Source organism: Scleropages formosus, chromosome 6 (assembly GCF_900964775.1).
Source record: "Scleropages formosus chromosome 6, fSclFor1.1, whole genome shotgun sequence".
NCBI classification, from domain to species: domain Eukaryota; kingdom Metazoa; phylum Chordata; class Actinopteri; order Osteoglossiformes; family Osteoglossidae; genus Scleropages; species Scleropages formosus.
Genome location: NC_041811.1, coordinates 2,144,101 through 2,171,545, shown reverse-complemented (window position 1 = coordinate 2,171,545; position 27,445 = coordinate 2,144,101). Strand labels below are relative to the sequence as shown.

The 27,445-nt window shown below is 45.5% G+C and overlaps 2 protein-coding genes across 2 annotated transcripts; both read left to right on the top strand.

The window, feature by feature from the left end:
* Positions 1–251: 251 nt before the first annotated feature.
* Positions 252–14,255, top strand: LOC108930113 (NACHT, LRR and PYD domains-containing protein 3-like). Its single transcript, XM_029253259.1, has 12 exons — positions 252–474; positions 760–873; positions 1,020–1,133; positions 1,281–1,394; positions 1,482–1,542; positions 3,007–3,229; positions 3,700–5,476; positions 5,942–6,115; positions 8,977–9,150; positions 9,249–9,425; positions 9,621–9,667; positions 13,709–14,255. Exons 1-12 carry the CDS (start codon positions 416–418, stop codon positions 14,239–14,241), a joined length of 3,567 nt encoding a protein of 1,188 aa, XP_029109092.1. The 5' UTR covers positions 252–415; the 3' UTR covers positions 14,242–14,255.
* Positions 14,256–20,888: 6,633 nt separating this feature from the next.
* Positions 20,889–27,205, top strand: LOC108930108 (TBC1 domain family member 10A-like). Its single transcript, XM_018745175.2, has 9 exons — positions 20,889–21,846; positions 22,749–22,848; positions 23,304–23,411; positions 23,614–23,720; positions 23,801–23,915; positions 24,260–24,325; positions 25,325–25,514; positions 25,599–25,753; positions 26,185–27,205. The coding sequence occupies exons 1-9, from the start codon at positions 21,707–21,709 to the stop codon at positions 26,518–26,520; spliced, it is 1,317 nt and encodes a 438-aa protein (XP_018600691.1). The 5' UTR covers positions 20,889–21,706; the 3' UTR covers positions 26,521–27,205.
* Positions 27,206–27,445: the final 240 nt, after the last annotated feature.

Genomic DNA, 27,445 nt, shown 5'->3' with positions numbered 1-27,445 from the left:
ATCCCATACAGGATTGCGGGAAACCGGAGCCTACCCGGCAACACGGCGTAAGGCCGGAGGGGGAGGGGACACACCCAGGACGGTACGACAGTCCATCGCAAGGCACCCCAAGCGGGACTCGAACCCCAGACCCACTGGAGAGCAGGACCCGGTCCAACCCACTGTGCCACCGCGCCCTCCGTAACAGCTTCATTTAGAATATATTTTCACACAAAGATTTGATAAAATGGATCTTTGAAATGTGTGACTGATACAATGCTGCAAGTTGAGTTCATCAACTGAAATATATTTTAATAAGTATTCGGACTACCGTTAGCTTAACTTTGTATATTTGTATTTATACACCTGGTGTCCACAGGGGCCCTAACCTGTTGTGTCTTGTCCAGAGTCTTGAGGGGGAGGTGCTGCCTCAGAAATGAGTCACTCTGGGGAGTGTAAGGAGAGGAAAACTTCTTTAATAATGAATCTGAACAGGTAAAAGAGGAGCTATATGTTTTTTTTCTTCCTTAAAAATGAGGGAAAATTATGAGTCTTCAATTTGTTGTTTGGCCTTCACTATTAAGACCCCAATATATATTTCTTAGTTTTTGAATAACCTCTAGACTGATATTTATTTGAGTTGTGGGGGTCCAGGCTGTGAAGTGAGTTTTAGTCCAATGGTACATACCTTCTTGGGGAAATTAGGTTTTCTGGTTAACTGGAAGGTCACAGTGACAGAAAGACTTAACCTGGAATGAATTGTCATATTTGTGACCACAGAGTCCAGCGGGAGAGAACAGACTCACTTGAACCCAGCTCTGTGTCCATGAAGAGTAACTGGACAATGGTTCACCCGATTGCCTTTCAACAGGGATGGGTTTCTACAGCTAGAAGGTAGATGGTTTTGAAATGAAAATACTGCTCTTGTGTCACGAAGTTCATATTATGTGCAGAATCCAGAAGGGATTAACTGGTAAATCACAGTGATAGAAAGACATTTCCTGAAAAATCTACTAGAAGTTTCTTATTTGTGACCACAGATTCCAGCAGGAAAGAACAGACTCACCTGTACCCAGCTGTGTGTCTAGTTGCTGTGTGAGTGACTGGTCAATGGATGAACCACTGAAGTTTGGGCAGGTTTCTACAGCTGGAAGGTAGATGTGTTTTGAAATGAAAATACTGCTCTTGTGTCACAATGTTCATGTTATATGCAGAATCCAGAAGGGATTAACTAGTAAATCACGGTGATAGGAAGACATTCCCTGAAAAGTCTACTAAAAGTTTCTTATTTGTGACCACAGATTCCAGCAGGAGAGAACAAACTCACCTGTACCCAGCTGTGTGTCCATGAAGAGTGATGCATCAATGGATCGGCCTATATACTTCCAACAAGGACAGGTTTCTACAGATGAAAGGTAGATATGATTTGAACCAAAGCTGTAACTTCTGAGCTCTTCAGCAGACAGAAGTTTGTCTAAACTATCTAACTATGTAATCAACAGAGATCAGCTGAAGAGATGCGACTCAGCACATCAACAAGCGGATTTATCAACTATTTTTAAGGTATCAGATTATTACTATATGGTTTAGGTAATTGGTATTTTTATTTCTATGCTTAGACCTCATTTATCCTGAGCAACTGCACACATTCGTACAGATATTTACTAGACCAGTTTAAATCACATTACTTTCTCCAGGCTACAACAGCAGACCTTTCTTGAGTCTTAAATCACAAACCATCAGGTTACAAGTCTATGTCCTTCACCAGTTCATGACCTGCTGCCCTGCTGTCCTCTGCATCTCCTGCTATCTTGTGTTGTTTCCTTTATAACCTTTGTCACATGTATTTGTAATTCTTTTTCATTTTATATCATTATTTTTGATAATGTAATAATTTTACTTGATAGTGTCTGACTTAAGTTCTCTCTACTTTATTATTACATGATTTTAAAGATTCCTGTAGCTTTTGAGATGACACATCACATCCCCAAAGGTGTTGTACCAAAGCACAAGGCAGTAGGTGTTAATGGAAAAAGAGTCCCTCAGGTGTTTCCCTCAAGTCTATAAAGGGGCATTGTTCTGTTTCCAGGATTGGCTCTCTTTGGCTGCTCCAGTACTGCTCTTAGTGAACCATGTGAGGAAAAGTACTGTGATTGATATGGTTATAGACAAGAACAATATTCTACACAACTGATATCTGTCTTCAGTGATTTACGAAAAGGCTTCATGAGATGGTTATCATTACACTCGGAAAAAATATGTAGAAATTTTCTACATAGCGACTGCACTTGATATTTATTTTATTTTTTCTACCCAAGTAGGAGTTACACAGACATATAAAGTGATGTTCTATACAAAATTAGTGGAGATGAAATCAGTAGTGACATGATGAAATTAATTCTTTCTGAGAACCACCTTAACTGCCAGTTTTAAGCATTATGTTCAGTGTTACCATGTTCTGTTCACATTTTTCAGATTTCCATACTTTTCTCCATAAGTTTATACTGGTAGTTTCTTCTTTTCATATGTGTACTGACTGTTAAAATGTTTCAGATAGTATGGTAGTGTTTTCCTTCCCCCTGCTGGACTCATGTATAATACAAGTTTATTGGCTTGATGATGTTTTTATTGTTTGCCTACCTGACGGGGCGTGGCGGCGCAGTGGGTTGGACCAGATCCTGCTCTCTGGTGGGTCTGGGGTTCAAATCCCGCTTGAGGTGCCTTGCGATGGACTGGCATCCCGTCCTGGGTGTGTCCCGTTACACCCTGAGTTGCCGGGTTAGGCTCTGGTTCCCCGTGACCCTGTATGGGACAAGCGGTTCAGGAAGTGTGTGTGTGTGTGTGTGTGTGTGTGTGTGTGTGTGTGTGTGTGTGTGTGTGCACCTACCTTTGTATACACCAGCATTACATTAAATCAGTTGAGAACACTTACTTGGTGTGGTAAATGAATTAGTTTCCTCTCAAATTACAATTTGATATGAAGAAGTATATTTTATTATTTCTCTAAAATGTCAATATTTCTATTAGTTGCTTGAGGACAAAGCTGTGAAGTTCCTGAGAGATGAACTGAACAAGTTCAAGAGGAATCTGAGTCAGGATTACCCAGCAAGCTTTGAGCCTCAGGATGACAATAAAATGGACAGTGAAACTGAGATTCACAAGATGTGTGGCAGAGAGGGGGCTCTGAAGATCACACTGTACATCCTGAGGACCATGAATCAGATGGACCTCGCAGACACACTGGAGAACAGTAAGAACTTTGTGTCTTTTTCCAAGGAAAATGTTGTGTATGACTGAAATTACTGAGATTTGTTGAACATTTGAACAAAAATTTCAGTCATGAGATTCCGGCAAAACCAGCAATATAGAAAATGTACTACCAGCAAAATTAAAACTTGATGGTACAACACAAGTGATTAAAAATTCAGCCAGTGAAATTTTCCATGTTTCTAATCATTAGTCTTGATCTTCTTGTCCTTGAAATTCAGATAAAGTCTTAGATGGTGACATTTACTGTTAACGCTGTGATCACATCTTCAGGTCTAATTGAGAAATACATTTTTTTTTTTGATAATTTCAAGCAAACTGTACTCTAGTTTTAGGAGTGAAGTGCTTCAGTGTAAATCTTTCGAATACATTTCAGAGCAAAGAGCTTCCTGCTCTTTAACATCTACTTTATATTAACAATTTTTCATTTTTCTGCTATATTGTTTTTTTCAGATGAACTCCTGATGAAATGCCAACATAAATACAGATGTAACCTGAAGAAGAAATTTGAGTGTATGTTTGAAGGGAAAGCAAAGCAAGGAAATGCAGTCTTGCTCAATAAGATTTACACTGAGCTTTACATCACTAAAGGTGGAACTGGAGGGATCAATGATGAACATGAAGTGAGACTTATTGAAACAGCCACCAAGAGTCCAGCAATACAAGACATTGCGATTCAGTGCAGTGACATTTTCAAGCCCTTACCTGGAGAAACGACACCTATCAAAACTGTGCTGACAAAGGGAGTTGCAGGCATTGGAAAAACTGTGTCTGTGCACAAATTTATTCTTGACTGGGCAGAAGGAAAAGCAAACAAAGATATTAACTTCATATTTGCTTTTCCTTTCCGGGACCTAAATCTGATGAAGGGTAAAGACTACAGTCTAATAGAACTTATTCACCACTTTGTCCCAGAACTGAAAGAGTTTGGATCAGCTGAGCTTGAAAGGTGTAAAATCTTGTTCATATTCGACGGTCTGGATGAGAGTCAACTTCCTCTAGATTTCCAGAACAATCAGAGCTGGTTTGATGTAACAAAGTCAACATCTTTGGATGTGTTGTTGACCAACCTCATTAAGGGGAATCTGCTTCCCTCTGCTCTCATCTGGGTAACCTCCAGACCAGCAGCAGCAGGTCAGGTCCCCCCTGAGTGTGTCCATCAGGTGACAGAGATACGAGGGTTCACTGATCTTCAGAAGGAGGAGTATTTCAGGAAGAGGTTCAGTGATCAGGACCTGGTCAACAGGATCATCACACATGTGAAGTCAACAAGGAGTCTCTACATCATGTGTCATATTCCTGTATTCTGTTGGATTTCAGCCACTGTTCTTGAGAAGCTGTTTGATAATGAAGACAGTGGAGAAATTCCCAAGACTCTGACTCAGATGTACACTCACTTCCTTATCTTTCAGTCATTTTTAAAGAAGGAAAAGTATCTGAAGAAACAAGAAAATGAGCTTCATAAGATTTTAAATTCAGACAGAGAATTCCTTCTTAAACTGGGGGAACTGGCATTTAGAAACCTTGAGACAGGAAATCTCATATTTTATGAAGAAGATCTGAATGAGTGTGGCATTGATGTCAGTGAAGCTTCAGTGTACTCTGGAATGTGTACAGAAATCTTCAAAGAGGAGTCTGGGTTGTACCAGAGGAAGGTTTACTGCTTTGTGCATCTGAGTGTTCAGGAGTTTCTTGCTGCTCTGTATTCAGTGTTAAACAGAGATAAGGACTCAAGTTTAATAAAACATATTGCAAATGGAGGAGAAACTTGGTCTGTCTTTCTGAACAGTTCAGTGGATCAGGCTTTACAGAGCAAGAGTGGACACTTGGACCTTTATCTCCGCTTCCTTCTTGGCCTTTCAATGGATTCCAGTAAGAGTCTGTTTCAAGGGCTACTGACAGAGAGTACAATCAGCTCACCTTATGCTGAAAAAACAGCCCAGTACATCAAGGAGAAGATCAGGGAGAATCTGTCTCCAGAGAGAACCATCAATCTGTTCCACTGTCTTAATGAACTCAATGACAATTCTTTATTGGAGGAAGTCCAAGGTTATCTGAGCTCAGGAAATCTATCTGCCAAAGACCTTTCACCTGCACAGTGGTCAGCTCTGGCCTTTGTGTTACTGATGTCAGACAAGAAACTGGATGTGTTTGACCTGGAGAAATACATCAGAACAGAGGAAGGTCTTCTGAGGCTGCTGCCAGTGGTTAAGGTCTGCAGAACAGCTCTGTAAGTACAATGGTTTAATGTTAGTTAAGTCATAAAATTCAGACTCCTTGCAGCAGAATAACTGGCAGAGATATTACTTTCCAACTAAATGCAATTTCTTTTGGGGGTTGTGGTGGCGCAGTGGGTTAGACCGGGTCCTGCTTTCGGGTGGGTCTGGGGTTCAAGTCTCGCTTGGGTTGCCTTGTGACGGACTGGCGTCCTGTCCTGGGTGTGTCCCCTCCGGCCTTACCCCCTGTGTTGCCGCGTAGGCTCCAGTTCCCCGTATGGGACAAGCGATTCAGAAAGTGTGTGTGCGCAATTTCTTTCACAAAATATTGGTCTTCAGAACAACTCTAAGTTCTTTTTAATACCAGCTATGTTTATTCATAAGATTAAGATACACTTTACAGGAAACTGTCCATACATTATTTTCTAATTTAACACAGTATTTCTCACAAACGCCTGTCCGAATGTTATCTTTTTAAGGCTGAACCAATGTGGACTGACAGAGAGATGCTGTGATGCTCTGGCCTCAATTCTCACTTCAAGCTCCTCACACCTGAGAGAGTTAGACCTGAGTGAAAATGATCTGCAGGATTCAGGAGTGAAAATACTCTCTGCTGGACTGGGGACCAAACACTGTCAACTGGACACATTGAGGTCAGTACTGCTGGGAAATTTTCTCACTAAAATTGAACTTTGAATTGTGACAACAATGAAATAGATGCAGTCTGTAGGGATATGTGTGTGTCCAATGCAAACTGTAGGAGTTTCAATGTATGTTGGTGTCACAGATAGTCAGAGAAAGAAGGCTGTATAGGTTGTTAAAGAGAGAGGATATTTAGATGGCTGTGGATCAGGAGAGCTGAGTTGTGGCTTCAACACAGTGATACCTGGGTGCAGGTAAGTGTCTGATCAACCCTGGTTAGGTCCTCTGGATAAGGGTTACTTGATGTCTTTGGTCTTTCAACAAGAGACACCCTAATGCAATCACCAGGTGTCCTGTAAGATGTGGTATAACTGAGATTCTGAATGATTTTTGCATTATTTTTAAGTTTCTTTCCACTTCATGAAGGTAATGTGTTCCAGAAACACCCATAATAACAAACTTTCATAACTCAAAGATGTTGTTACCATTTGTTTCAAAGGGGGAAGTTTTTATGCCTACCCTTACTTTCAAAGGTCACACCCATTTATGCTGAAATATCACCAAATCCCATAAAGCGCAGTTTTCAATAATTAACATCACTTATCATTCACACTCCTCGGAACATCCTAGTGACAACGGCGAGCGGCTGATCTCGTTCTGTGACCATAACGACCTTTGTATCGGTAACACCTTCTTTCAACATCGTCTTATTCACAAGAAGACGTGGTGTGCGCCGGACGGCATTACCTTTAATGAGATCAATTACATCTGCATCAGTCGACAACGGCGGACATCTCTCCGCGACGCACGGGTCTACAGGGCGGCAGATGTTGGCTCTGATCATTATCTAGTCCAGGTGAATCTCAAGTGCAAACTCAAATGCCAAAGACAAGTCGTGGTCAAGCATCCATATGCCTTAGAGAAGCGTAAAGACCAAGATACCGCCAAAGGGTTTGCACTTGACCTCCAAAATCGGTTCGAGATCCTCGCTGATATAGCCGACATCGAAGACAGTTGGACGATGATGAAAACCATCATCCGGAGCTGTGCAGACGAGAAGATTGGGCGCCGATGGGGAGAGGCTAAAGAACTATGGACCCAAGACAGGACATGGCAACTGATCAATGAAAGACGAAGAGCGAGACAGCAGAGGGATCAGGCTGACGCTGGGAATGAACGTGCCCTCGCGACCACACTATATGCTGACTTCGACCATCGAGTCAAACTATCATGTTGTCAAGACAAGAAAGACTGGCTCCTGTGGAAGGGGGTGGAGGCCCAGGACGAGGCGGACCATGGCGACTCCAGAACGCTCTACCAAATTGTTAGCAAGCTCACAGGATCGCGGAGCTATTCAAACATCCCAATTAAAGACAAACATGGAAAGCTTCTCCTGACTATAGCCGATCAGGACGAAAGGTGGATGGAACATTCTCGAGACATCCTAAAACAACCTGACCCACTTGCCACGTACGATTTCACTGTAGAAGAGGCGCATAACGACCTAGATGTCAACATGGGTGAAATTTCGATTAAAGAAATGAAGATGGCCATCAGAGGGCTCTGGAACAATAAGGGGGCTGGACTCGATGAGATCAACCCAGAGCTCCTGAAAGCAAGTGGTCAGCTCCTGGCCATACAGCTGACCCGCCTATTCAACATTTGCTGGTGCCAGGGGAAAGTCCCCAAGGATTGGAGAAAAGGCGTCATCGTTCGGATCCCCAAGAAAGGCAGTGTCACCGACTGTGCAAATTGGCGAGGCATCACGCTCCTTTCGGTTCCAGGGAAGGCTTTTTGTGCTGTTCTTTTACATCGTCTGCACCGCGCCATCAACCAACGGCTGCGAGAAGAGCAGGCAGGTTTCCGTAATGGCCGTTCTTGCTGCGAGCAGATCTTTACCTTACGAAATATCATCGAGCAATGCGTCGAATATCGCCATGCAATTTATATCAACTTTATCAACTTCAAAAAGGCATTTGACGGTATCCATCGAGACTCGTTGTGGGCGATCCTCCGGGTCTATGGCGTCCCAGAAGCCTTCGTCACTGTCTTTAAGAATCTGTATCTTAACTCCTCATGCTGCGTAAGGACCGATGCAGGGCACACAGCTTTTTTCAGGATCACTACCGGCATCAGCCAGGGCGGCATCCTTTCACCAATCCTCTTTCTCGTCACCCTCGACTTCGTCATGAAGAAGGCAACTGCATACATTGAAGCAGGCATCCCTTGGACGGCTCAAGATCGCTTGACAGTCATAGATACTGTACATATGATATTCTGTGTTTATGTACTATTTTAGCCTTTAATGCTGAAACAAAACAGTAAAGACAAAAGAAATGTGTGACAACAGTACAAATGAATTCACACTCAGTAAACAAACTAACATGGTGTCTCACTATGCCCATGATGCACTAAAGATTTAGATTTGCATGTGTGATTACTACTAAGCTACACAAACAATGTCTACCAACCGCTTGTCCCGGCAAACTGGAGTCCAACCTGGCAACACAGGGCTCAAGACTAAAGGGAGAGGGACACACCCTGGACAACACATCAGTCCACCACAAGGGACCCTAAGCAGGGCTCAACCCCCTGACCCATAACACAGCAGGCCCCAGCCAAACCTGCTGCCCCACCACAGCCCCCTTACTGCTAGACCTCAAATCTTTAATATTATACTGGGTACAAAAATGTGTGCAATATATTTTAAAAATCCTTTTCATTCTTTTAAAAAGACATTGAAAATATTACTCATTAGATCTTTATCTTATTCCAGGTTTATCTGCAAGAACAATTCATTAACTTTAAAGATTTTGAAACGTTTAACTGAATACTTCATCATGTCAAATGTTTGAAACAATATCATTTCCAGGCTGAACCAGTGTGGACTCACAGAGAGATGCTGTGAAGCTCTGGCCTCAATTCTCACTTCAAACTCCTCACACCTGAGAGAGTTAGACCTGAGTGACAATGACCTGCAGGATTCAGGAGTGAAGAAACTCTCTGCTGGACTGGGGAATAAACACTGTAAACTGGAGATACTGAGGTCAGTACTGATGGGGAGTTAACACTGTAAATAACCATTGAAGTATGTATCAAGGAGAATGCAGTGTTTTGTGTGTGTGTCTCCCTCTCTCTCTACAGACTGTCTGGCTGTTGTGTCACAGAGGGAGGCTGTACTTCTCTGGCTTTAGCCCTGTGTTTGAACTGCTGTTCACACCTGAGAGAACTGGATCTGAGCTATAATCACCCAGGAGACTCAGGAGTGAAGCTGCTCTCTGATTTACTGGGGGATCCACACTGTAAACTGGACACACTGCAGTAAGTACTGTGTGTGTGTGTGTGTGTGTGTGTGTGATTACTACTAATGCTTATGCATATGTGGAAGTCTTTTCACCAAATTAATAAGTTGATATGTCAGTTGCTGTCCCACTGTCACAGAGTTGAGTTTTCATGCACTTTATAGACATGCTGTGTGCACCTCTGTCACTGTGTGTCCTTCTGTTCCTCCTACAGTGTGGACTATGGTGGACAGTGCAGGATCAGACCAGGGCTCCTCAAATGTAAGTGTGTTTTTACTGAAGAGTTACCTTCAAATCATGATGATAGTGTATGTGACTTTTCCTCCTGTCTGTGTGATTGGTGTGTTCTTCATCACTGCTGTGTCACTGATGTCAGAACACTTAAGAGTGTTTCTGAAGGAGATCAGATACACACCACTTGCTCACTCTGTTTATTCAATACACATATAACACTCTTGTCAATGAGCAGCAGCTGCTGGGCTGTATTTCCCCTACAGCAAACACATTGTGCTCTGCTCTACACATTACGCACACATAGCTATTATATACATGTATGTGGAGGATGGAGAACCAGTTATTGGTTGTTGCTGGATGGAGCATCATTACATTTACATTACATTTATTCATTTAGCAGATGCTTTCCTCCAAAGCGACATACATCTCATAGAAGATACAATTTGTGCAATACATTAGGAGAAAGAGAGACATAGTTGCAGAGGTGCGATTCTTAAGTAGTTTCTTTCACCATATGCACCAATGTTCATCACATAAGTAGTTGTATAAAACTTTATTCAAATATCCAACATTCCAAATCACCTTCCTAGTAATATATATATATATATATATACACACACACACACACACACACACACACACACACACACACACACACACACACACATTTTCAGAACCGCTTGTCCCATACGGGGTCACGGGGAACCGGAGCCTACCCGGCAACACAGGGCGTAAGGCCGGAGGGGGAGGGGGACACACCCAGGACGGGACGCCAGTCCGTCGCAAGGCAACCCAAGCGGGACTCGAACCCCAGACCCACCGGAGAGCAGGACTGTGGTCCAACCCACTGCGCCACCGCACCCCCTATATATATATATATATAAAAATAAAAAAATAAAAGAGATGTATACAAACATTTAGTTAGGGGGCGCGGTGGTGCAGTGGACTTGGCCGGGTCCTCCTCTCTGGCAGGTCTGGGGTTCGAGTCCTGCTTGGGGTGCCTTGTAACTGGCTGGCAACCTGGCCCGGGTGTGCCCCCTCTCCCTCCTGTGTTGCCGGGTTAGACTTTGGCTGCCATGACCCTGCTCCGGACAAGTGGCTTCAGCCAATGTGTGTGTGTAAACATTTGTTACATTACAGGAGTAGCTGTGTAAAGGTTTATCCAGGCATGATCTTAAAGTTATACATCTACGTTTATTCATCTAGCAGACACTCTTCTCCAAAGTGATGTACCCCTCACCAAAAATACAATTTGTGCATTACATTAAGAGAAAGAGACATGGCTATAGACGTGATTAAGTAAACCTAGTTTGTTACTATCCACTTGATGCACCGATGTTCATCACTCAAGTAGATGCATAAAATGCAGGATAGATAAATCTTGATGGCCTCCTACCAATTTTTTTTTTTTTTTTTTTGAGAATAAGGTACACAAACAAAAAAAAAAAACATACAATGCCGGAGTAGCGGCTGTGTAAATGTCTGTCTGGGGAAGATCATGAAGTTACTGTGCATGAACTATTATAGAGCATTTACACCATACATGAACTTAAGATATCATGGGCAAAGTGAGCCTGTAAGAGGTCAGTTTTAAGAATCTTTTTAAATATGGACAAAGATTCAGCAGTTCTGAGCGAGGGGATCGTTCAACTGTAACAGAGCCAGAACCAAGAACCTTCGTGCTTTACCTGTCTGTGGGACCACTAAGCGGGCAGACGTGGAAGAGTGAAGCAGTCTGTAGTGGTAGTTGAATCCATGGGAGGTGATGACAGGACTGGAGGGAAGAGGTGTAGATGGAGAAGAGCAGATGGCCCAATACCGAGCCCTGCGGAACACCAACTGAGAGGGGTAGAGGAGAACAGGAGCCCCGCAAGACCACTTGATAGGATCTGTCTAATAGGTAGGACTCAAACCATCTTAGTACTGTTCCTTTGATCCCAAGCTCACCAAAGAGAGCAGAATTTGGTGATTGACAGTGTCGAATGCTGCAGACAGGTCAAGGAGGATGAGGACCAAGGAGAGGGAGGATGCTTTAGCCACCTGGAGAGCATCAGGCACTACCAGGAGCGCTGTCTCTGTGGACTGATCAACTGTGAATCCAGTGTCATGCCCTTTACCTCAGTAAAGAGCAACACTTGCAGCTGATCAGGGTCCGGGCACATAAAAGGACAGCCCGGACTGCAGGAAGTTGCGGAACCTTGTTCAGCCTCGCTACTCACTCTTGCATAAACCGTCCTGCTCCTCGTCTACGACTTCCTAGTTTGCCTCAACTTTTTGCCTGTTTATGGGACTACGACTCTTGGATTTGACCTTCGGACTCCGTTCACAGATTAGTGACCATTTTGCCTGTTTTCCTGACCATGTCCACTGGATTGCCCCTTGACTTCACTTCCTGTGCTCCGCGCTTGGGTCCGACGCATCCACGCCAGGGGAACACCATGAAATGCAGTCTAATATCCATCAAAGAAATGGTTTCCTGTGAGGAATTCAGATAGTTGATCACAGGCCACCCGTGCTAGTGCTTAAGACAGAAAAGGGAGAAGGGAAACCGGCCTGTAGTTTTGGACTGAGTTAGGCTCCAGAGAGGGTTTCTTTACCAGAGGTGAAATGAAGTCAGTTTTGAAAGGAGACTGGAAGCAGCCAGAGGAGAACAAGGAGTTGATAATCTTGGAGATGAAGGTGGAGAGATGCGGGGAGATGGTCTGTAGGAGTGACAATGAGATCTAATTTAGCGAGCAGGTGGTCAGAGATTTCAGTTTCTGACAGTGGCTTGAATTCAGAGAGAGTGACTTTGCTGGGAAGTCCAGCACAAACAGGGCAGGGTGATGCTGAGAACTTGTCCATGATCATGTTGCCTTTGTCTCTGAAAAACAAAGCAAAGTCATCAACAGTGACAGTCAGTGCAGGTGTGTAAACAGATGGTGCTGAAGAGGAAGACAGAGAGGAGGGAGGCTACTGTGTTCGTGGTCATAGTCCAAACGTGGGGCCAAACCAGTCACTGCTGTGGATGAAACGGGAGTCAAAACCGAGAACTGAGACTGCAGAGAAAGTCATGGAAGAGATTCTAGAAAGTGTGTTCTTTAATGAGATTCCACAAGGGGTGCGGTTGGACCGTGTTCTTTTATATGCTGATTTGGTAAGTTGATTGAACGCAAGAGTGTTTGTGTCACTGTGGGGGTCCTGTGAGGACCCCTGGTGGGCAATTTGAGAAGTTTTCTGGGGATGTGACACTGACTAGTGTGGGTTGGACCGCCTTCTGTTGACAAGTGTTCTAGTGAGGTATAGGTGTGTGCTGTGTATTTTGATTTTACTACAGCATTGTCCTCAGGACTGGTGACAATTACTGTAAAACAGTGTTCCATATTTTATTTTAAATTTTTCAAAGTAAATCTGTGAATGCAGTTTGTTTATTGTTGACAACTGATATTAAGTTCAAAATGGCTTAGGTAAGAATTTTAGACATCAACTGGGTGTACTGTAAGTGTTTCTCATTCTTGTAATGTAACTGTTTCAAAGTGTAAAGTGTTGAAATTGTACTGTCCAGCAGTATGCAGCGCTGCCTTACATTTACATACATGTAGTAACACAAAGTTAACAGTGAGAGCTGAAAGTTCACTACAGAAACAAACTGTAATACAGTTTGATTTACATTCATTAATTTATGAGAGACATTTGTCCAAAGTGATGTTCAGCTCAGAGAAAACAAAAGTTCATCTGTAACCCGGTGACTGAATGATCACACAAGGTCCAGTGGAATTTCAGAGGTTTAATTTTAGGTTCAGAGAGATGCTGTATTTACTGTTCTGAGTTCCAACCAAATAAACTTCAGTTAGTGAAATATGGAAATGTCCCAAAAAGGATATGTCACCATGGTGTTATAATTAACTAATAATAATAAGAAAGCAAATAAATGGATGAACAGATACAAATACAAACACATGATTCTGAAAGTACAGTTTGTCTGATACAGATGCCAGCAATAGTTTCACACAGTTGTATTAATAGGATTTGATTAAATTTGTGTTTATCTGGAGATTTAACACTATTTTAACTGTGTTTCATCTGCAGACTCCTTCCAGTTCACACTGGACCCCAACACAGCAAACACACACCTGTATCTGTCTGAGGACAACAGGAAGGTGACATGGAGTGAAGAGGAACAGAAACATCCTGATCATTCAGACAGATTTGACTTTTATAAACAAGTTCTGTGTGTAGAGAGTGTGTCTGGTCGCTGTTACTGGGAGGTTCAGTGGACTGGAATAAATGGGGCTGAAATAGGAGTGACTTATAAAGGAATCAGTAGGAAAGGATACAGGGATGAATGTCGGCTTGGATACAACGACAAGTCCTGGAGCCTGTTCTGTACTGATAAGTTTTATTCTGTCAGACACAATAAGACACACACTGACATAGCTGCACCCCCCTCCCGCAGAGTAGGAGTGTATGTGGACTGTGTGTCCGGCACTCTGTCCTTCTACAGCGTCTCTCCTGGTGAAGTGACCCTCCTCTACAGGTTCACCTCCACATTCACTGAGCCCCTCTGTCCTGCATTTTGGGTTTGGAGGGATACCTCAGTGTGCCTGTGTGAGATGAAGTAAGAATACAAACATCCATCTATTGTCAACAACTGCTCGTCCCAAGCGGGGTTGTGGCAAGCCGGAGCTTCACCCAGCAACACAGGGCGCAAGGCCAAGGGGGGAGGGGACACACCGAGGATAGGATGCCAGTCCGTCGCAAGACACCCCAAGCAGGGCTCAAACCTAAGACTCTCCACACAGCGGGCACCGGCTGAACCTGTGGTACCCCCACACACAAATTTTTTTTTAAGTGTATTACATTATTGTCCTTTAAACTTTATAATCTTTGTATAATTATGTCTAACAATGTGTCTCTTAGCTTTTGCATTGTGTAATTTTGTAAACTGATGTACCCTAATGTGGAAATAAACTCTTACTAGGGCTCTGAAAAGTGACTGTCATTACTTAGTCAAGCAAAGCTATGAAGTTGTACCACAAAAATTTCCTTCCTGAAGATTGGTTTACTTAAATATTTAAACATTTGTTTCCTGACTTAAACTTAATACATAGCAGACACTGGACGAATTTGTGACGTTAACAATGTTTGGACTTGGGTTCTTCTGTTGACACCTGGGTGTGGACTCAGGATCTTTTATTGCAAAAGTACATGGGACAAAGTAATACTCATGGTCTGGAACAGGCATAGTTCGACCCGAGACGCAAATGTTCTTCAGGAGGGGAATCAGAAGATGTGGTTGATGAAGCGAAGGTCGAAGATGTGGGTGACTGGAACCAGGGACGAGGAGAGAGGCAAGAAAACAAGGAGGGAGATACAAGGAGAAGGAAAGGTTGAGTTGCCATGTGGTGAGTACAACAGAAACGGTGGTGCCAAAGAGATTCTACAACCGATTAGCAGTGATGTGGCTTCATTTATACGCACTCAGCTAATTACCACCAGGTGCCAGTGTTAGGTGAGGTCATGGGCATGACACACATAGCATTGCATGCCACTTCGTGACTGCATTTTTCCAACATGTAGCCATGGCCTATCAACGTATATCTATAACCCCATAATTTATAAAGTGAATCCCAGACTGTTGTCTCATGCTGTTTGTGTTATTGACTGTGGCTTTATGTAAGGAGGTGCAGGGGCATGGTGGCACAGTGGGTGTGGCCAGGGCCTGCTCTGTGGAGCCTAACCCAGCAACACAGGGTGCAAGGTTGGAGAGGATGGAACACACCCCAGACAGGGAACCAGCCCACTGCATGGCACCCCAAGCAGGACATGAACCCCAGACCCACCACACAGCGGGAGCCAGCCAAACTCGCTGCACCACCACACCTCTTCTGCAGCGCTTAGCACAGTAAAAAGCATTGTGTACTTCATTCTTGTACGTGTGAGTTTTTTGGACCCTTGTTACATCTGGTCACCACTCACCTAATGTTGCACCTTAATTAAGATGCCTAGAATTTAACCATGTGTGTGTGGAGTAGGGTGAATAATGCAGTGTGTGGTTGTGCATGTGTAGCAGTGTGGCTGGCTGTGTGTTCTGCCTAAACCACAGCTCTGTGAAAAGGCTAGACATACCTTGTCAAGCAGCAGGGGGAGCAGTGGTTAGAGCCTTCACAATGCATTTGCAAGGGATCTATTTCTCACCCAGTCTTTACATGAATAAGAGAGCAATCAGGGGCTTGTTCCAAAATGACATTGTTAGTTTAATGTGTGGTTTCATAATGGAGAAGATTTATCAATAATATCCCTTGGAAATTCCTTGAAATTCCTTTTCACTAATAAATGGAGAAAATCTCCTATTCTGTTTTGTACGTCGCTTTGGGTGTTGTCCACCTTACCTACTGTTTCTTTGGCTGTTTCTCTTTTCACATCACATCTCCCACTATTCAGAAATTTTAATCAAATATATAAATATTTTATTAGTTTATTCATTTATTGCTTTATTTACTTTATTAGTTTACTATTTTAACTATAAAATATATTTCTGGATTCAAGATGGCAGCATGCACAGATGCAGTGGCCTCTCACAAACCTAAGATATTGTTTCCATTATCATTTTGTATGTCTAAAATAGCTAGCAGGAGCACTCAGTCTATCAAGAAAACCACCTATGACCGACAGGTCATGCTGTAAATCGGTAGCTTGCTCACATGCTACCAAATCGCTCCATTAACTAAAGAAAAAAATCTGCTGCCTCAGCTTGCTGAGTATACCAACGCCTTCCTCTGTGACCCCGTTCCCAACTGATGCGCCAGCCCGCTGGAAAAGGTATCAAAAGAGGTGTGAGAGAGAGCGGAAGCAGGGAAAACACAGAGGTGTTTATGCTAAGCTAAAGGCTAACCCTGACAGGCCTGTGTCCCATCCATTCTACTTGCTAACGTACACTCACTAGATAATACAATGTATTTCATTTGGTTATGAAGAACAACCCAACACTAAATGGAGAAGTTTTTAGCTTATATCTTCACAGAAATGTGGTTAAATGACAACATTCCACACACAGCAATTCAGCTGGATGGGCTAACCTCCTTTAGAGACAAAGTGACATCACTCTCTGGGAAGAAACGGGGAGGGGTCTTCTGCATCTACATCAATAAAATATTGTGCGAAAATGCTGTGGCAGTCCTCAGACACTGTTCACCTGTCACAACCACACTCGCACCTCAACCAGAAGCACCTTGCTCTGATTAAGCACCTGGCGTTAATCGGAGCACTCGGCTACAAAAACACCTATAAGCCTCTTCTCAGTCGTGGAATCTCACTGAGAAAACCAGTCCCTCCGCTCCAGTAATATGCCACACATTCCATGTTCTGTTTACCGGCATCCTTGTATCCTGGGGGGTACTGTCACGACCACGCCCGCACCTCAACCACAAGCATCTGGCTTTAATTAAAGCAACCAGCTATAAAGAGCACCACTGTACCACTTCCCAGGTGCGAAATCTCACTTGAGGCAATCATCCCTTCTGTAGACATTTGTCGACCTTACCAAAGCGTTCAGCACTGTGAGTAGAAAAAGGCCTATGGCAAATCATGGAACAACTCCAAAATTCCTCAACATGATCATCCAGCTACATGAAAACCAGCGTGCCCAAGTCAGACACAGCAATGACCTCTCAGAGCCCTTCCCAATAAGCAATGGTGTAAAGCAAGGCTGCGTCCTCGCGCTGACTCTCTTCACAGTCTTCTTCAGCATGATTATCCAAAGGGCCACAGTAGACCTTGATGATGAGAATGGTGTCTATATCCGATACCGGACCGATGCCAGCCTGTTCAACTTGAGGCAACTAAAGGCCCACACCAAGACAGTGGAGCATCTTATCTGAGAGCTACTCTTTGCCAAAGACATTGACCTTGTTTCCCACATGGTGACAGGTCTGCAGCGTAGAACATCCTGCTTTGCAGAGGCTGCTGAGCTCTTCAGGTTAGAAGTCAGCTTGAAGAAACAGAAGTTCACCAGCCTGCATCTCAGGAAGACTACCACCCTCCCCACATCACCATTGACAAATCAGAGCTGAAGACAGTCCACCAGTTCAGCTATCTGGGCTGCAACATCTCTTTAGGTGACAAAGTCAACAATGAGATTGTCAAGACTGGTAAAGGCAAACAGTGCATTCGGCAGACTGTACAAAAGAGTATGGAACAACAAACATCTGAATAAAGGCATAGAGATCAGTGAGTACAGAGCTGTTGTACTGACCACCTGCTACGATTCCAAGTCCTGGGTCACCTACCTGCAATTCTTTGAGCACTTCCACCAGCGTTGCCTCCGCACCATCCTCAACATCCACTGGAATGACTTCATCACCAACACTTAAGTCCTCGAACAGGCAGAGGTCACCAGCGTAGAGGCCATGCTGATGAAGACGCAGCTGCGCTGGGCAGGGCACATCTCTAGGATGGGGGATCATCGCCTGCCCAAGATTGTGCTGTATGGTGAACTCACCACTGGCCAGTGCGGCAGAGACACACCAGAGAAGATGTGCAAGGACTCTCTGAGAAAATCCCTTGGTGTCTGTTACATTGACAACCACCAGTAGTCTGCTCTAGCCTCTGCCTGCGAGGCCTGGAGACACAACATTCACCAGGCTATCTCCTCCTTTGAGAACGCATGCAGGGTAGGTCTTGAGAACAAAAGGAGGTGGCGGAAGAAATGCAACACTGCAGCACCAAACCCAGAACAGACTTTCCCTTGCAGCTGCTGCGACCAGACTTGTCTGTCCCACACTGGCCTCGTCAGCCACCAGCGAGCTTGCAGCAGACGTGAGCAGCCCCCTTATCTTCGCGAAGCCATGCCATGATGACCTCATTTTATTTATAATTTTTTTTATATTTATTTTATTTAAACATATCAGTTGGCCAAACCAGACACACACACACGCATCTTCCGAACCGCTTGTCCCATACAGGGTCGGGGGGGAACCGGAGCCTACCCGGCAACCCAGGGTGTAAGGCCGGAGGGGGAGGGGACACACCCAGGAGGGGACACCAGTCCATCGCAAGGCACCCCAAGCAGGACTTGAACCCCAGACCCACTGGAGAGCAGGACCTGGTCCAACCCACTGCACCACTGCGCCCCCCCAAACTAGACATGTAACATCAATTAGAGAGAAAGGTGAATGATGCCAGCAAGTTTACTAATAGTATATATACAGTATTGGTAGCTAGGCATTGGACTATAGTACAGACTACTGTCAGTACTGGTATAAATTTTGGAATGTTGAGTTGTCTCTCATTATTTTTTTAAGCATGATAAAGTTTAAGCTATATTTAACATTAACTGATGTGCTTTAGTCTGTGGAAAGATTCCACATGTGCCATATTTAACCTACCTGGTTTTCCATATCAAGAGCTTCCTATGTATCATTAACAGAGTAATCTCATCATTCCACATCCATCATGTATGTTAATGTACAACAGAAATTTTCCTGTGGTTTGGACTTCTGTAATTTTCACAAAATACAATAACCTCAGCATTTTGTTATGATGGCCATATGTAACAAATAGTATCTGACCACTAAAGAGAACTAAAAGTTTGCTGTTCCATGTATAGAATTCTGTCATTTTGTCATATGTAATTTTTGGTCAATAAATTTTATATTGAATTGAACTGAATGGAGAATATTTCCAGACCTATAAAGAAATGTACGATTTCTAAATTTAAACAGAACGGAATAAACTTTCAGGTAGACTTCTGCCTTCTTAAACTCAAACCAGTTAGGCAAAACAGTTTCAATTACATTGATTTCAACTTATATATCTGTAATATTTACATGTCCCATCTTTGATTCTACTCAAGCTTTATTTGAGAAATAAATTAAACTGAACTACACATCATCTCAACCGCTTGTCCCATATAGGGTCGCGGGGAGCCGGAGCCTAACCCGGCAACACAGTGTGCAAGGCTGGAGGGGTAGGGGATACACCCAGGATAGGACAGCAGTCTGTCGCAAGGCACCCCAAGTGGGACTTGAACCCCAGACCCACCGGAGAGCAGGACCGGGTCCAACCCACTGTGCCACTGCACCCCCCTAAACTGAACTAGTTCTTAAAAATTTTACTATTTGTTTCTACATTTTTATTGCATTACATTAATGTCCTTTAAACTTCACAGTCTTTGTATATCTAACAATGAATTTATTGGCCCCTTGTTATCACTTGTCACCACTCACCTGATGTTACACCCTATTTACCTCTTAACACCTAGGGATGTAACTGTGTGTAGTAGAGTGAACAATGTTGTGTGTGTGTGTGTGTGTGTGTGTGTGTGCGCTCTGCCTATACCACAGCTCTATGAAAAGGGTCAAGACCCAGTAGGGCAGTAGGGGGTGCAGTGGTTAGAGCTGTAAGGGATCTGTTTCTCATACAGTCTTTACCCTCCCTCTTCATTATATTCCCTCTGCCAGTATAGCTTCTTGTAATATCTGGATCTGCTTCCTTGTTCTAGGAATGATCATAAATTTAAACTAGGCCTAGGGTCTGAAAACCCACCTTTTCCAGATCCACTTTGCCCAAGATCTCTTCAGATCATCTATGGTGTAACTGTTCATGCATCGTAACTCCAGAAGCATCCCCAGATACAACCCTTATTCAGCCATTACTCTGGTATTGCACCGCTCATTTGTGTATCTTATAATATTTAATAAAAAAAAATTAAAGAAAAAAATTGGTGTGGGTATCGGGATTTCTCTGTTTTATGCACCTACTGGAACGATGAACCTCGGTGCAGCAAGTGATATGTAACAAACGGGGTTTACTTGAGACTTACATCTGCAGCTATGTCTCTTTCTCTTAATGTAATGCATAAATTGCACTTTTGTTGAGATGTACGTCGCTTTGTACAAAAAAGTGTCTGCTAAATGAATAATGTAAATGTATATGTAAATATAAACTTGTAATTACTTATTAGTGTGCAATGGTTATACTCTGTAACGGCACCTTTTAAAAATGCACAAAACTGAATCCATATAGATGGATTTTGAAGGTAGATACGTGTGACACATAAGCTAAGACACGTAAATATGTTTTAATCACACTAATGACATCGTGCTCGGGCTCATCACAGTGCGAACGCTACCAAATCGTCCAGATGCGCCTGCGCCGATACGGCCCCAGTGTCGCAGGAGTCCAGGAGCACATAATGAGTTCATCACCAAGTGACAATAGCGCATGCGCGGACACGCCTCCTCACATCACGGGGTCTGGACCTGAAGACTGCTATACTGCGCCTGCGCGGACACGCGTCCGTTCTCCGACAGGCGGTATATTGTGTTAGTGACGGGGAAGAAACCCGGACACGGAGCTGCTCGGAAACTTTTTGAACTCGAGCGACGGCGACAACTAACGTACTTCTGGACTCGGGGAGTAATGGCGGACCGCGGAGAGGAAAGAGTATTGATAACGGGGGCGTGACACGGCGGCGCGCCCGTCTCTGACACAGTCAGTCAGCTACAGCAGCAACACGGAGTTAATGTGAAACAGATGTGCGCGCGCTAGGCGGCTGCACGAGACGCGCTCTCCTTGGCTCGTACCGCCCAGATCGACGGAAGGAGCGCGCGATCCTGTCCGGGATTCCGTTCCCATCCCTCGTCTGAGGAGTTACTGACTGTCGGAAGAGTGACATAGACACAGAAAGTAACTCTTAAGGACACTCACACTGTGTGTGTGTGTGTGTGTGTGTGTGTGTGTGTGTGTGTGTGTGTGTGTGTGTGTCTGTCAGTCAAATGTGTAACTGCCTCAGGGGTTAGTTAGTAGTACTTGTACAGTCAGTGCTGGGCAGTCAGTGCTGCGGCGTCCTGGGGGCCGTTTTTAGTAACTGTGTAATTATGTGTGTGTGTGAAACCCTGGCTGTGTGGACCTGGTGATCAGGTGACGACCAGGTGGGGGTGTCTCTCACACACACAAACGCACACCGCTGCTCATCGATGTGTGCCAGCGGGCTGCTCTGCTGTCTGTCGTGACCCCTGGAGAGGGCACCGAAACTGCACCCACAGCAAGGACCCTGAGCGGACCCCCCCTACCTGAGGGGTCCCCATGGAGAAGAGTCCGGGGAATGGACCCCACAACCCTTCGCAGCCCTTGGCCCACGATGAGGAGGACAAGCTCCTGGATGGTGACAGGCAGCCTGACAGATATGGATTCATTGGGGGGCCACAGCAGAGCCCTGGCAGCATGTGAGTGTGGTTGGGGTGGGAGGGTCTGTCTCACTTCCTGTCTGATGCTGCTGCCTCTCTTGTTACTTTTTGTTTTGTTCCTGTGGCTCTGAGGCTCCACCCTCTTCATACCCCTAAACCAGGTGGATGATCCTTGGGGGCGTGGCCTCAAGTGAGAGACATGGCCTGGTGAACGCTGTGTTGTGGACAATGTTCTGTGGGCTGTGCGCTTGGACTCGGGTTCGAATCTGGCCAAGCCTGTGTGCTGTTTGTGTGTTGCCTGGGCTTCCTCTGGCTGTGAAAAAACTGTGTGTTTGTGTGTGTCTATGAGGCAGGAACAGTGTGGCTCACCCCCTGCCCAGACCATATGGCCCTTTGACTGTAATCTGATCACCTCTAATCCAACAGAGAAGATCATTAATTACATCATCATTAAGGCCACATGTGAAGCTTCTCCTCCTCAAACCTGCTGCCTTTGCATTCTGTGAACATGTGTCGACTCAGCAGATTTGTGTTTGTGTGATCGTGAACACATTGCCAGTATTCTTTCAGTAGTATTTTATGACCAACTTTACCCTGTCGCCATGTGTAGTTTTATTAATCTGATGACTTGTTCCCCTTATTTATTGTTGTTGTTGTTGTTACCATTATTATTATTGCTATTACGAAGACTGCCTTTGTTGGGAAACACTGTTGAATCCGTATTTATCACTGATTTCACATCGCCACCTACCCTCGAGCAGCAGTCCTAGGTCTTTAACTAGGATGCCCACTGGTGATAAAGACCCTAAACATTAGTGGAGATAGTAAGGACAGGGGACTCAGCTTGTAAGCAAGCGCTCCCTCTTTACCATGTTTTGTACAATGTTTGTGTCAGGTACAGGCCCCTGAACTCATGTGATGCCTTGTGCCTCTCCCCTTAGAGGCCATGAGGTGCCACCTGAGGTGCTGCGGCAGCGCGAGGGCAAGTGGCTCGACATGTTCAACCACTGGGACAAGTGGATGGCCAAGCGGCACAAGAAGGTGCGTTTCTGTCTTTCTGTCCATGTCTGTCTGTGTATATATCGCTTTCTCTCTCTCTCACACACCTACACACAGGGGCTTCCTGCTTCCTCGCTCCACTTCACATGACTGCTGAAGTTGCTTAGGCACTGAGGTCAAAGGGCACTGCTCATGTTTCCTGGTTTGTCCACGTGAGCAGCCAGTTAGTCTGCTTGTGTGTGTGTGTGTGTGTGTGTGTGTGTGTGTGTGTGTGTGTGTGTGTGTGTGTGTGTGTGCACTTCCCAGCTGTGGACACTTGGCATTTCTTACTTCCTCTGTTTGTGCTGCCTGCTTCCTGTGCCCCCCCATTCCAGCATGCACCAGCACGGTAGAGCCTCAGAGGTCACATTTCAGTAACGTTAACTGCAGTACAGGGGTCCCTAGTGTAGCGTCTCCCTACTGGTGTATTTGAAGAAGTGACCAACAAACCCCCCCAGGTGAAGGAGCGCTGCCAGAAGGGCATCCCCCCCTCGCTGCGTGGCCGTGCCTGGCTCTACCTGTCAGGGGGGAAGGTGAAAAGGGAACAGAACTGTGGCAAGTTTCAGGTGTGTGATCCTCGCTGACCTTCCCCTTACCAAGGTAATTTCCGTGCTTCTCGGCACACTGGCAAAGTCAGTCCTGCTGAAGTAGCCATTCTCGGTGTGCCTCGCTGAGTGAAGTACCTGGTTCCCTTTTCCCAGCATGCAAAGTGACCTTTGGAATCCCCCTTTACAACTGTGTGCGTGTGTGCGCGTGTATGCGTTTCAGGATCTCGACAGGCACCCAGGTGACCCCAAGTGGCAGGACATTATTGAGAGAGACCTGCACAGGCAGTTCCCTTTCCACGAGATGTTTGTGGCTCGAGGAGGCCACGGGTGAGAGAGGGGTGGGGAATTTGGGGTTGGGGGTAGAGTCTCTCCCCAGTGCACTAACGTTGGGATGTGTGGATGCACAGTCAGCAGGACCTGTACCGCGTGCTCAAGGCCTACACCCTGTACCGGCCCGAGGAGGGCTACTGCCAGGCCCAGGCACCCATTGCTGCCGTGCTCCTCATGCACATGCCCGCAGAGGTGAGTATGGCCCTCGAACCCGGCACCCTTGGACTACTTAGGGAAACGTAATGGATGAACACATGCAAAATCTGTTCAGTTGTTTTGTTCGTCACCTTGGGCTCACTTTTGCCCCTAAAGCACTTTGTAGTTAAGTGGTGGGGTGGCCGCTCTGCATGCTCCACTGACTGACTGCCCCATTCTGCCCCCCTGGTGGCTGGAAATGGAAACACATCTGCTCTCGCTTGGGAAATTGAGGTTCACTCGAAAAAGTGTTTGTTTGGAATGTGGTCAGTGGAGTGTTACCCTGTGCTGTGTGACACTCTGTGAACGGGGATGTGACCCACTCCACTTGTGTCCTGCAGGATGCCTTCTGGGTTCTCATCCAGATCTGTGAGAAGTACCTCCCTGGGTATTACAGCCCTGGACTGGTAAGGCTCACCCTTGACCTTTGACCTTGTGAGGTGTTTGTTTACACTGCATGGAGTGGTTGGGCTACCGAGGTTGTGTTCCTAAAGGGTGCTGGTTCACATCCCGCAATGAGCAGAAGCAAGTGAGCTCTGTTTATAGGGTATTTATTGAGCTCCATTTGTGTACCCACACTGTACTGAGTTAGTGTATATTAACTGTCTTGCCTAGAGGTGGTACAGTATGGCCTGTCTTTGTACTTGAACCAGTAATATACTGATTTCAAGGCCAACACTTTGTTGCCTGCGCTGCACACACTTTTCGATTCAGATTCGGGTTATGCCGAAGTGTCCAGTGTGTTCCCCGTCAAGTATGCGAGTGACATCACAGAGCTGGCCATTGGACTTGGACCTAAACACCTGTTCTTCTGGACAGGTTAATGGTTCACTGTATGGCATGTTGCTTGTGGTGTAAAAGAAACAACTGAGATGCCTCACTGTTTTGACATGGGTACTCTGGAGTTAATGAAGGTGCCTCTCATTCACCTGTGGACTCTGAACCCATGCCAATATGGTCAGTCATCTGGTTTGATCCATGAACTGACTGCAGTCGGAGGAGAGAAGTGACCCTCAAAGAAACGGTACCAGAAGCCCTAATGTGGCGCCAAACACACAACCAAGTGGGACTTTGGGGTTTCAACATTTTCTTCCCCTCACTGTAAAATACTAAAATGAACAGATGGCAGAGAACGTACCAGAGAATCGGGGTTCATTATTGCACGCTGTGTAAAGTGTATGTGTGATGGGGCAATCAGGGGGCGCCTCACCCTCTCCCTCCCCACGGTGTCTCGTTTCAGCACCCTCACTTCTGTAGGCAGCGACTGGAGGGATGTGAACTAGCCACGTGGTGGTGTCAGACACAAATGGTCTGTGTGTGACGTACTTTTGTTTGCTCTCTTGTGCTTTGGTGTGATGAATTAATAACTGTAAATACGAATGAGGAATCTTTGCCCCACCCTGCAGGAGGCAGTGCAGCTTGATGGCGAGATCCTGTTTGCGCTGCTGCGGCGCGTCTCGCCCATCGCCTACCGACACCTCAAGAAGCACAAGCTGGAACCCATCCTGTACATGACGGAGTGGTTCATGTGTGCCTTCTCTCGAACCCTGCCCTGGTGCTCGGTGCTGCGCATCTGGGACATGTTCCTGTGTGAGGGTGAGCGGTGCTGTAGGCACACATGCAAACAAACACGTACACACACGTGACGAGCGACGAGCGTGTGCCATCTCCCCGGCCCAGGTGTGAAGGTGATCTTCCGTGTGGCACTGGTGCTGCTGCGGTGCATGCTGGGAAGCCAGGAGAAGCTGAAGGCGTGTCCCGGTCAGTATGAGACCATGGAGCGGCTGCGCGCTATCGACCCACAGTACATGCACGAGTACTTCCTGGTCCAGCAGGTGCGTTGAGCCTGGGCCTCATTGCACTTTCTGCATTTATGCAGCATGTGGTGGGGAACATATATGGTGTAGGGAGTGTGAGTCTAGTGCTGGAGTAGTGTGTGCAGAATGCAAGTTGTCTCTGCAGGTGTCATTTGTTTTCGCTGTGAGGAAGATGCTGATGTTCTGTGTTTGGTCACTTACTGTGAACTGTTTTATGGAGGGACATTCTTGGTCGACTGTCAATCTATTTATAGTTTTCTTTCTTGATTTCATTGAAAAATGGCATCTCCATAACTGGCATTTCCTCAAACGAGGGGTGAAAGGGTGGGAACTGCTGGTAGAATGGTGGTTAGAGCTGATGCCTTTGGCCCTTATGTTTCTTTGGTCACATGCAGTGCTCACCCCGTCCAGTAAGGGGCGCCTCACCTGCTCCCTCCCTGTGTCCCCAGGTGCTGGAGCTGCAGGTGTCTGAGAGGGATGTCGAGAAGGAGCACAGCGCTCAACTGCGCCGCTGGAAGGAGGCACACGGCGACTTCAACTCCAAATCCCCTCCCAGAATGCACGGCGCACGTGCCATCATGGCTGCTGAGCCACCAAGCCGACAGGACTTGCGGCAGAACCCCACCATCATCGTGGCCTCGTCTCCACCCCCTCCCGGGGATGAGAAGGTGCCAGTGCCTGGCCTGGTCGAGCACTGCTCTGAGTCGCAAACCCCTCTGGGCCAAACGGACCCGAAGGGATCCAGTCAGAGCCTGAGCAGCACGGAGCATGACACCTACCTGTAGCCTGGGGTCCTAAGGGGTGGAGCCAGCTGCAAGGGTTGTTGGGAAACGGGTGTGAAACAAGTGCGGGCAATGTGTGAGGAGAAGAAGAGGTGCTTCTTCTGGGAGATGGTGATGGGATCAGGGACCCTGGTGACATAGGTTCCGATTTCACACCACCTTAACCGAGCAATTGTTTTAAAACAGCGCTATTGTTGGATGAGTGGGAGATGACATATCCCATTGGGAGAGGAGACACTGTCTTCCATGTTCATACTCAGTCCACAATGGGCATGAGAGCAGCCATATTGCTCAGCCAGCAGGGGGAGCCGTTGAGACACACTCGCGCTGTTCTAATGTTCAAGTCCGTGTGACCGGTGTGCCCGCGTCTGTCCTCCACTTGGAGGCTTGTCCATTCCGGATGTCTCGTACCAAAGCTTATCAAATACGTCAACAAATGCGTGAATTTATTGGGATCATATTTGTAGTGTTTCCTGTCGCTGCCTTCACTTCCTGCTCTCATGTCAAGGGTGATGTTAATACATGCTGTTGTTCCAGGGGCCAGCAGGGGGAAGCGAAGGCTCTCTTACTGTGCTTGTGTCCCATGGTAAAGTAAAACTGTACACCTCAAACCCCGCTGCACACTGACAGTGCAGAATCAACATCCTAACCCCCTGCCCCCAGCCTTTTTTTTTTTTTTTCTCCCCCCCCTATATGTTGAGATGATGTATTTTCTATATTTGGGAGAAATTAAAAACTATATTTAATGCTGTTTATATACAAATAAAATTTTTACATGGAGCAACTTTTCACGCACCCAGACCTTGTCTTCATTATTATAAAACTTAATTTACCATATTTGTATGTCAGTTTATTTATTCTGCAGGGTAATTTTTACTGTATCAGTAAGTGTTTTTATCAAGGGTGCTACAGTGGGAGGTAGGATTTG

What these genes read in the sequence shown, in the direction of transcription:
- LOC108930108 (XM_018745175.2), top strand. Translation starts at nt 21,707, where the DNA reads ATGGAGAAGAGTCCGGGGAATGGACCCCACAACCCTTCGCAGCCCTTG. An exon ending in TCATGCACATGCCCGCAGAG is followed by an intron (nt 23,916 to 24,259) that starts GTGAGTATGGCC and finishes TGTGTCCTGCAG; the next exon opens with GATGCCTTCTGGGTTCTCAT. An exon ending in GGACATGTTCCTGTGTGAGG is followed by an intron (nt 25,515 to 25,598) that starts GTGAGCGGTGCT and finishes TCCCCGGCCCAG; the next exon opens with GTGTGAAGGTGATCTTCCGT.
- LOC108930113 (XM_029253259.1), top strand. Translation starts at nt 416, where the DNA reads ATGAGTCACTCTGGGGAGTGTAAGGAGAGGAAAACTTCTTTAATAATG. An exon ending in CGCAGACACACTGGAGAACA is followed by an intron (nt 3,230 to 3,699) that starts GTAAGAACTTTG and finishes TGTTTTTTTCAG; the next exon opens with ATGAACTCCTGATGAAATGC. An exon ending in TGTCAACTGGACACATTGAG is followed by an intron (nt 6,116 to 8,976) that starts GTCAGTACTGCT and finishes TATCATTTCCAG; the next exon opens with GCTGAACCAGTGTGGACTCA.